This window comes from Oncorhynchus clarkii, unplaced genomic scaffold (genome assembly GCF_045791955.1).
Source record: "Oncorhynchus clarkii lewisi isolate Uvic-CL-2024 unplaced genomic scaffold, UVic_Ocla_1.0 unplaced_contig_12721_pilon_pilon, whole genome shotgun sequence".
In the NCBI taxonomy this organism is placed as follows: Eukaryota; Metazoa; Chordata; class Actinopteri; order Salmoniformes; family Salmonidae; genus Oncorhynchus; species Oncorhynchus clarkii.
In genome coordinates, this window is record NW_027261041.1 from 193956 (window position 1) to 205098 (window position 11143).

An 11143-nucleotide genomic window follows, 5' to 3' on the forward strand; every position below is an offset into this window, starting at 1 on the left:
AAACGGTCCGAACATGGTTTGAATGTAGAGAATTCATTTGAGTAGATGAGTTTGCAGTGAACCATTCTTCCCCCAACATCACACAGAGGTGAAATAAAAATTGGAGCTAAAAAGCTCATTCAGATTTGTTTTTCTTGATTTAGCCACTAGACATATATTTTTTAAATAAATAATTTCTGTTTTGTAAAGACACTTTTTCAAATAGAACACCCATTTCGAAAGATGTTGATCCATTTGATCGTTAACATCATCAGTCAAGTCAGTGTCAAGTCATTCCCACACTAATCCTTACCATTCTGTCCATGATACTTCCTGTATGAGATAGCTGATATCGGATTCCTCTAATGAATCTCAATCAAATTTGGGTCTCTTGCACATTGTCTTTTGAGCTGGCTTGAATCAGTAAAGGTTCCTGTGTGTGGGAGTGGTGGTAGGTGCTCCTGTAAGTGTTGTAATGGTTGTAATGCTCCAATGGGGGCAGGTGTAAGTGGGTCTCCATGGCAGCGACACCGGCGAGCTCCTCCTCCACTGTGATGACCTCCATGGAGGAGGCGGGGCCATCGGGGTCCTGCTGGTGGTTCTGCTTCCTCATCTTGTAGAAAATGACCAGCAAGACGGCGGCCATGAGCGTGATGGCCACAAAGCAGCCGATGATGATCTTGGTGGTCTTCATCACCTCCTCCAAGCCGCGGTCCCCCTCCCCGTCCAGGTCCAGAACAGAGACAGTGTAGGTCCGCTCTGTGGTCCTGGTCTGGACTGGAGGCCCCCTGGTGGTCGAAGATGATACCCAGCCAATCGGTGGAAGAGCAGGAGTCTGGCTGTCGTCGACTGTCTCTGTGGTCTCCACGGTGACTGTGGTGAAGTAGGTGACGCCGCTGTTCTCCACCGAGGTGACGTTGAGCACGGCAGAGGCAGAGATGTTGCCCGCCGTGTTGCTCACCATGCAGGTGTAAGTCCCCGTGTCCTGCATGGTGACGGTGGTGAAGTTCAACGTCCCGTCGTTGAGGACGGCCAGGCGCACCTTGTACGCCCCGTGGGTCACCAGAGACCCGTTGGGGGTGAGCCAGCTGACCGAGGTCAACGAGCTCGTTCTGCACTTGAGCTCAGCCGCCATGCCCTCTGTGACGTTGCGGTCCGCCGGCGGCTCCACGATGACAGGCACATCGCACTGGAAGTAGCTGTGCTCTAGCTCGCCGATGTAGCGACCCCTGTAGTTTGCTGGGGTGTGGCAGCGGGCACAGCAGCTGGTGTTGGCAGGCACTGTCTCCTTCAGCCACCAGCTAAGCCACAGGATGTCACAGTTACAGTTCCAGGGGTTATGGTGCAGATGGACTCTCTCCAGGCGGTGCAGGGGGGTGAAGAGGTCATGGGGCAGCAGGGTGAGGTTGTTGTGGGCCAGGTTGAGCTCCACCAGGGACTGGAGGTCGTCAAAGGAGTTCCTCTCGATGGTCTGGATCTGAGCGTGCATCATCCACAACTTCTGCAAGTTCGCCAGCCCTGCGAAAGAGCCAGGCCCTATGACAGAGATCTGGTTCCCTGACATCTCTAGCTCCTCCAGCCTGACCAAGGGTAGGATGTTGGGGATCTCCTTGAGGTTGCACATGCCCAGGTTCAGGTAGCGCAGGTTGCTGAGGTCTTGGAAGGCTCCATCTGAGATGTAGGAGAGCCGCTTGAGCTCTCCAAGGTCCAGTCTTCGCAGCGAGGGGACCCGGTTGAAGGCGTACGACGGGATGCTCTCAATGGGGTTGTTCCTCAGCCACAGCTCCTTGAGCTTGGAGAGGTACTCGAAGGCCCCATTGGGGATGGTGGTGAGACGGTTGTCGAACAGCTCCAGGGTGTTGAGACTGGCCAGGCCGTTGAAGGCGCCGATCTCGATGTTGCGGATGTGGTTCTTGCTCAGCTGCAGGATTTCCAGGTGCCGTAGATGCTTGAAGCTGTCCACCTTGATCACCTGGATGAGGTTGTCCTGCAGGTTCAGGTAACGTGTGTTGGTTGAGATGCCGTCGGGGACATCGCGCAGGCTCCGGCGGGTGCAGATCACCTTGCTGAACTGGTTGCTGCAGGAGCAGACAGAGGGGCAGGTCTGGGCACGCACCAGGCCGGCCACCGCCAGGATCTGGAGGGCCAACAGTAGCACGAAGAGGGGATAGGACCGAGCCCCCCTCAGCCTAGGATCTCTCATTGTCTGGCGCTGGAGGGAGGAGATCATTGTGATCAGCATTCATAGTTCAGTGGCTGGTGGTCCTCTCTGAAATATTGTAAAGAGAAGAGAGAAAAGTACAACAGATTAGGCAGTGGAACAATATAAGACAAGCAAAGAAAACTAGATGCAGAACAGAAGGTAATTATGGGTAATGCCACTTCTTTTTATGTGTATAAAATCTATTGAAGGGACACCATACTGTCTGTGCTCAATGCACATGCCTGGGATAATGACCTACATGAGGAAGAGAGGTGGTGAAATGTAGTTGCCTTATCATTGGGGATGGATGGATGTTCACTCATCCTAGATAGTCATCATAAACACTGTCCATCTGTGGAGCATTAGAGCAGTCAGGGATGTCAGGACTCCCCAGGACAGGACTCCCCAGGACAGGACTCCCCAGGACAGGACTCCCCATATGAACTTTACTCTCTCATCAATAAATAAATACAAATCGTTGTCATTTAGGTCCTAACCCGGGAAGTTAATTATTCATCTGTACATTTGGGGTGGCAGGGTAGCCTAGTGGTTAGAGCGTTGGACTAGTAACCGGAAGGTTGTAAGTTCAAACCACGAGCTGACAAGATACAAATCTGTCGTTCTGCCCCTGAACAGGCAGGTAACCCACTGTTCCTAGGCCCTCATTGAAAATAAGAATTTGTTCTTAACTGATTTGCCTAGTTAAATAAAGGTAAAAAAAAACAGAAACAATCTGCAATAAAACCAGACAGTCGATTTCTCTTGTTGTATACTTCATTTCATAAATTGATTTGTCACAAAGTGCTGTAACAAACTGGTCACAAAACAGACTGTTTTTTCAGTCTCAAAACGTTGATGAATTTCACTTCTCACAATAAGTGTTTTTAGAGGAGGACGTGTCTACCAGCTTAGAAATAAGTCAACACCAGAGATGGTACTGGTGTTGAAACAATGTCTAATATTATTCTGATAGAACAACAAACCTTATATTAGTATTCATAGTATTCATATAAGTATTCATATATAATATAAGTATTCATATGTAATATAAGTAATATAAGTATTCATATAAGTATTCATATAAGTATTCATATATAATATAAGTATTCATATAAGTATTCATATATAATATAAGTATTCATATATAATATAAGTAATATAAGTATTCATATAAGTATTCATATAAGTATTCATATATAATATAAGTATTCATATATAATATAAGTATTCAAATATAATATAAGTATTCATATAAGTATTCATATATAATATAAGTATTCATATGTAATATAAGTAATATAAGTATTCATATAAGTATTCATATAAGTATTCATATATAATATAAGTATTCAAACTATGAGACTCAAAATCGAGCTCAAGTGCATCCTGTTTCCATTGATCATCCCTAAGATGTTTTTACAACTTGATTGGAGTCCATCTGTGCGAAATTGAATTGAATTGATTGGACATGATTTGGAAAGGCACACACGTCTGTCTATATAAGGTCCCATAGTTGGCAGTGCACGTCAGAGCAAGAACTAAGCCATGAGGTCGAAGGAATTGTCCCTAGAGTTTCGAGACAGGATCGTGTCGAGGCACAGATCTGTAGAAGGGTACCAAAATATTTTTGCAGCATTGAAGGTTCCAAATAATACAGTGGCCTCCATCATTCATAAATGGAAGAAGTTTGGAACCAAACTTTGGCCGCCTGGCCAAACTGAGCAATCGTGGAAGAGGGGCCTTAGTCGGGGAGGTGACCAAAAACCCAACTGTCACTCTGATAATTTATGAATGATGGATGCCACTGTATTATTTGGAACCTTCAATGCTGCAAAAATATTTTGGTACCCTTCTACAGATCTGTGCCTCGACACGATCCTGTCTCGAAGCTCTAGGGACAATTCCTTCGACCTCATGGCTTAGTTCTGAGAAACAAGATGATCTGGTCTGATGAAACCAAGATTGTACTCTTTGCCTTGAATCCCAAGCCTCACATCTGGAAGAAACCTGGCACCATCCCTACGGTGAAGCACGGTGGTGGCAGCATCATGCTGTGGGAATATTTTTCAGAGGCAGGGACTGGGAGAGTATTCAGGATCGAGGGAAAGATGAACTGAGCAAAGTACATAGAGACCCTTGACGAAAACCTGATCCAGAGCACTCAGGACCTCATACATGGGCGAAGGTTCACCTTCCAACGGGATAACGACCCTAAGCACACAGTCAAGACAACACAGGAGTGGCTTAGGGACGAGTCTCTGAATGTCCTTGAGTGGCCCAGCCAGAGCCCAGACTTGAACCCGATTGAACATCTCTGGAGAGACCTGAAAAAAGCTGTGCAGCAACACTCCCCATCCAACCTGGCAGAGCATGAGAGGATCTGCAGAGAATGGGAGAAACTCCCCTAATACAGGTGTACCAAGCTTGTAACATCATACCCAAGAAGAATAAAGGCTGTAATCGCTGCCAAAGGTGCTTCAACAACATACTGCGTACAGGGTCTGAATACTTATGGAAATGTAATATTTCGGTTTTCTTTTTAAATTAAATTTGCAAAAATGTCTAAACTGTTTTCGCTATGTCATTATGGGTATTGAATTTAGATTGATGAGGGGAAAAAATATTTAATCCATTTTAGAATAAGTCTGTAAGGTAACAAAATGTGGAAAAAGTCAAGGGGTCTGAATAGTTTCCGAATGCACTGTTGTTCACCATAAGAAACTATGTCTAATATTCTCCTGATATAACAGCATCATTTACCATGAGAGAGTAAAATGTGTAATATAATAGATAGAGATGTAGAGTAAAATATATTAGCACATACCAAACATGTTTCTACTCACAATACACGAGCGATGCTCGTTATGTCAAATATAAAAGTGAACAAGGTTTTTCAAGGCCCTTTAACATTCTCATCTCTCCTCAGCTTCTCTAACTCAAGTCATATCAGCAATCGTCTCTTTCAGAGGGACCCGGAGGCATAGAAAACGACTCTGTTTTGACAGGTGTTTTCTAAACGGTGAAAATTGTGAAGCGATGTGGAAATGCGTTTTCCAGCGTGGCCGAGTGGGTGATTTAATCAGTGGGAAATGAATCTCTAAATATGCCCCTGTGAAAGTGGTTAGCACCAGCAGAGATGCCACTCCAGAGTGGTGTGAGAAGCCCGCCAAGAGACACTTCCACTGGGGGCGTCAGACGGAATCAGGCCACGGCCTAGCAGGGGTTCGTTTTGTCAAGCCGGCATTACGCTACAACCACTCTGCATAGCAGCCTCGTCGCTTTAATGGCTGATTGCAGGGAAGGAGGCCTATGGAAAAACACAAATAGTGACAAAAGCATTGACGCAGAATCGTTTCTGTTGGGTAACAATGTAGGTTGTTATGTTGATGCTGTGGTGTTTGGTTAACTGCATGACAGAAAGAATCAGGCAGGGGTTCATTTTGTCAAGCCGGCATTACGCTACAACCACTCTGCATAGCAGCCTCATCACTTTAAATGGCTGATTGCAGGGAGGAAAGCCTATGGAAAAACATTATTGGTGACAAAAGCATTGACTCAGAATCGTTTCTGTTGGGTAATAATATACAGGTAAGTGCCAAAATAAAATGTTGATGTGTGCTTGGGGTTATTGTCTTGCTGGAAGATCCACTTGCGGCCAAGTTTCAGCCTCCTGGCAGAGGCAACCAGGTTGTTGGCTAAAATGTCCTGGTACTTGGTAAATTTCTGTATGGACCTCATGTTATGCATGAGGGTATTGTCATGCTGAAACAGGAAAGGGCCTTTCCCAAACTGTAGCCACAAAGTTGGAAGCACAGAATAGTCTAAAAAGTCATTGTATGCTGTAGCGTTAAGACCTCCCTTCACTGGAACTGAGGAGCCTGATCCATGAAAAACAGCTCCAGACCATTATTCATCCTCCACCAAACTTTACAGTTGGCACTATGCATTGGGGCAGGTAGTGTTCTTCTGGCATCCGCCAAACACAGATTTGTCCATCGGACTGCCAGATGGTGAGGCGTGATTCATCACTCCAGAGAAGGCGTTTCCACTGCTCCAGCGAGCTTTATACCACTCCAGCCATGGATACCAATTTCATGAAGCTCCTGACCAAAGTTCCCTCTAAAAGACACAGAAATATCAGCCCACAGAGAGAAGCACAAGATTGAACTACACTCTAGACATTCTAGAGCAGTGGCCACCAAGGCATTCCTAGTTGATTGACAAACATTTCTGTAGAAAACTAAACGATAAAGCCTTGTGTTCCAATATTTTTTATTTGTCTCGGGCTGAAGGTACAAACTCTGTCTTCCGGGGGGGCTCAGAGAGCAAATCAAGTGCACTATAGTCCTACCGCTGGCCAATCGGATGGCTCAGATTACCATGTCTGCAGTAACGTAGCAGGCATAAAATAAAGCTACAGCAAAGTTGATACTGTGAGATTCCAAAATGTTTAAAACCATGAGAGAGACTCAATGAGAACAGCGAAGAGATGCTGTTTTTATGACTGAGTTCATGTTTAAGTTCTTACTCAGCACTGTCAACACTTTGAATTCAACACTTTTATAAGCCATGAAATGCGAGATCTTCCTATTTCCACTCAGCGCTACAACAAACACTGCAGCAGTAATGAATGACTAGGAAAGTCTATAGGCTTGCCTTCTTGTTATTTTTTTAGCAGTTTGGGTATTTTTTTACACCAAGGAATATTTCACTTTCTCTGTTCATAAGAGGATCAACATGAATTTGTACATGAGGCAGAAATAATGCGGTGCGACTCCAGTTTGGCCATCAGCTGAAACATGGTGTCTCTTTGTGGTCAGTGTCAGTGGAGGAAAGGGAGAGCAGAGGGATGTTGAGAGACGACCCTAAGTTGAGACTGACCATCAGTCTGCTGCTCTTTCTCTCCACTGAGACAGACCCTCAGTGTGCTGCTCTTTCTCTCCACTGAGACTGACCCTCAGTGTGCTGCTCTTTCTCTCCACTGAGACTGACCATCAGTCTGCTGCTCTCTCCCTCCACTGAGACGGACCCTCAGTCTGCTGCTCTTTCTCTCCACTGAGACTGACCATCAGTCTGCTGCTCTCTCCCTCCACTGAGACGGACCCTCAGTCTGCTGCTCTTTCTCTCCACTGAGACGGACCCTCAGTCTGCTGCTCTTTTTCTCCACTGAGACTGACCCTCAGTCTGCTGCTCTTTCTCTCCACTGAGACGGACCCTCAGTCTGCTGCTCTTTCTCTCCACTGAGACGGACCCTCAGTCTGCTGCTCTTTCTCTCCACTGAGACAGACCCTCAGTCTGCTGCTCTTTTTCTCCACTGAGACTGACCCTCAGTCTGCTGCTCTTTCTCTCCACTGAGACGGACCCTCAGTCTGCTGCTCTTTCTCTCCACTGAGACGGACCCTCAGTCTGCTGCTCTTTCTCTCCACTGAGACTGACCCTCAGTCTGCTGCTCTTTCTCTCCACTGAGACTGACCCTCAGTCTGCTGCTCTTTCTCTCCACTGAGACTGACCATCAGATGCAGGCACCATCAGCCCAGCCCACCACAAGGAGTCGCTAGAGCACAATGGGACAAGGAAATCCCAGCCAACCAAACCCTCCCCTAACCCTGACAACGCTGGGCCAATTGTGCGCCACCTCATGGATCTCCTGGTTGACACAGCCTGGGATCGAACCTGGGTCTGTAGTGACGCCTGAAGCACTGCGATGCAGTGCCTTAGACCACTGCACCACTTGGGAGGCTTGCGTTTTTTAAGTCATGTCAAAAAAAAATCTGAGCGGTAGTTCTCGGCTTGCATTTTGACTCAGAAAGTGACCTTGACTCGGAAAAGGTTGGTGACCACTGTTCTAGAGCTTTCCCTGTTAACACTATCAACATTTCCCTTTACTGTGGCAATTGTGATCGAATCAACGCAATATTAGCCACTTTCAATGCAACATACCGAAACAAAACAAACTATGCAAGAGATTTTGTTGTAGGCAGAACGTATCGGAGTAGGATTCTATTACATTGACACGCACTACTCAGCCCGTACTCTTCACAGACCAGCGCGGCATAAACAATCAGACCTGCAGTAGGCCTATATGCAAATAGACCATTGCCATATATGAATCTGTGCCATTTACTTTGAACTGGACTGTGTTTACAGCATGAGCAGTCGTGAGTAGATGCTCTTTTTTTCCCCGATCAACACGAGAGCTGAATGTAGCCACAACTGCACACTTCGTTGATATCCTTTGCTAGTTAGTGAGTTATTAGCCCAGTTATAGATCATTTGTAGTCAGCAATAGGGGAGTGATTGCTTCCTACAAGAGCACAAAATGTATACATTTCTAGACGTATTTGAAAAGTGAGTCAGGTATAGAGCTTTTTTTGTCTTAAAGGAGCATTGTTGCATTTTGAGACAGGCTCGAATAAGCTAAGTGGCCAATAGGCAGAGGGTAGCATCATTTGTCTGATTCTCTGTAATAATGGTATGAGAATAATAATGTATTTTATTTTGTGAAGGGGGTTCTGGCATCGAACAGCAGAAGTTTACCTTATATCTTTATTGACATTTTATTTCAGTATTTGCACTGACTCTATGCACACTCACACACACACTGTCACTCCAACACACACACAAACACTCACTCCATCATTTTCTCACTCACACATAATATGCACATACATTTACACTGACTCTACACACACCCACTCACATACAAGCTGCTGCTACTGAAGGACAAGTTGATAAACAGGTTCATGTCAAGCCCTGCGGATTTTTTTTTAAAGTCTCATGGAACGTAGGTCTACATTGAACACAACACATTGGGTGCTACTGTAGGCTGAATGATAGAACAGCTATGTCCATGTTAAAACGTTATGGGATTCATTTTCTCCATTGTTTTTGATGGTAGGCCATTCTGGTAGGCCTACATTATGATCAAGTATCCACAGTAGCCTACATGGCTACATGGCTACATGGCTACATGGCTACATGCCTACATGGCTACATGGCTACATGGCTACATGGCTACTGTAACATAAAGCGGGGACAGCCTCAGTGTTCACAGTAAATGCTAGCTAGAAGTTTGCACTCAGCAGACCTGAAATTGCTCAGTGCTGGAAAGAATCAGAGGGAACATTGCTCCCGACAAACAGTTATTGTGCTGAAGTTGCTTCCAGAGATAGTTTGGAAATCGGTAGTGAGTGTTGCAACCCAGGACAGACGATTCTTACGCACTACGCGCGTCAGCACTCGGCGGTCCCGTTCTGTGAGCTTGTGTGGCCTACCACTTCACAGCTGAGCCGTTGTTGCTCCTATACATTTCCACTTCATAATAACAGCACTTACAGTTGACCAGGGTAGTTCTAGCAGGGCATAAATTTGAACTGACTTATTGGAAAGGTGGCATCCTATGACTGTGTCACGTTGAAAGTCACTGAGCTCTTCAGCACAGGCCATTCAACTTCCATTTTTTTTTGTCTATGGAGATTGCATGGCTGTGTGCTCGATTTTATACACCGTCAGCAACAGGTGTAGTTGAATCCACATACTTTTGGCCATGTAGTGTAGCTCAGTATTTGTATAATTTATTTCATACAGTCTATTTTTATCATCTTTATCCAAGGGATCCAATCATTTTGGAATCCAATGTATATTTTCGTACATGAAAACAAATCTCTCACGCTCACTATGATAGGTTTTTACAATTTTTCTAATAATGAATTGGAAAACACTGAACATTTAGCTAGGAACAGGTGTTTTTTGAATGCTTGTCGGGCCGGGAGGTAAGGTGATCTATTTTAAGATGCTGAAAGTTACATGGTCTAATAGAGAGGTGCTCTCTTCATTTGATCACTGTGTTGTCACAGATCATTTTCCTGGGCAACAGGAAATGCAAATTCCAGATTTAAGAAGGGCTTCTAAAGTTTGTAATTTCCACTTTGAAGTATCAGACTTCATCTATCCTAACTAAAAATGTATCAACCTTTTTCAAAAGTATCCCTGAATTATAATCCACATAACAACTTCTATTTCCTGTTGATGCAGGATTATTTTCCTGCTCTGAGAAACTGGATAAATTGAGACTGTACATCTGTGTACAGACCAACATACAGTATTTGTTTGGCACAGCAAGCAAGGTCAAAAGTTCAGCAATGTAATCAATGTGAAAACCAAAACATTACTGAGGGACCATACAGTACATGATCTCAGACCGTAGACCAGGGATCAACTAGATTCAGCCCGAGGGCCGTCAGTACATGATCTCAGACCGTAGACCAGGGATCAACAAGATTCAGCCCGAGGGCCGTCAGTACATGATCTCAGACCGTAGACCAGGGATCAACTAGATTCAGCCCGAGGGCCGTCAGTACATGATCTCAGACCGTAGACCAGGGATCAACTAGATTCAGCCCAAGGGCCGTCAGTACATGATCTCAGACTGTAGACCAGGGATCAACTAGATTCAGTTAGCGAACCCTGCTGTAGACAAGTAGCGGAATGTACTCATGATCATGACATGTATAGAAGATATCTATTTTAAGATGCTGTGATCACAAGAGCATAAAAAAGGAGCAATCAGCTCTCATATGCGTGAATAATATAATATAATGTCTGATTGAGACTGATATGACGCATGAAACAAGATAAGCAATGTGCCACATTAGAGACCGTACACAATGCCAACAATGATTGAAATAATGACGTGTTTTGCGTAATCATGTGTTTTGAACCTTTATTTGAGGCTTTTTCATCAAACTGTCCCCTTTTTGGTTTATGTCAGATAGTGCAACACAATCCTCAGACAATGGATTTCATTTTTGGTGTAATTCTCATTCTGGATTAGGCTTAAAATACAGGATAACATCTTGCTAAAATAAACACAGGACACTAGACGGATTGGGTAACACACAGGACTCTAGATGGATTGGGTAACACACAGGTCTCTAGATGGATTGGGTAGAACACAGGACT

General features: G+C 44.9%; 1 protein-coding gene across 1 annotated transcript; it reads right to left on the bottom strand.

Annotated features, from left to right (window-relative positions):
• Nucleotides 1–317: 317 nt before the first annotated feature.
• Nucleotides 318–2221, bottom strand: LOC139403918 (leucine-rich repeat-containing protein 4C-like). Its single transcript, XM_071147120.1, has one exon. The coding sequence runs from the start codon at nt 2219–2221 to the stop codon at nt 356–358; it is 1866 nt and encodes a 621-aa protein (XP_071003221.1). The 3' UTR covers nt 318–355.
• Nucleotides 2222–11143: the final 8922 nt, after the last annotated feature.

Bases quoted from the DNA above. Each gene is read 5' to 3' on its own strand.
- LOC139403918 (XM_071147120.1), bottom strand. From the start codon at position 2,221: ATGCTGATCACAATGATCTCCTCCCTCCAGCGCCAGACAATGAGAGAT.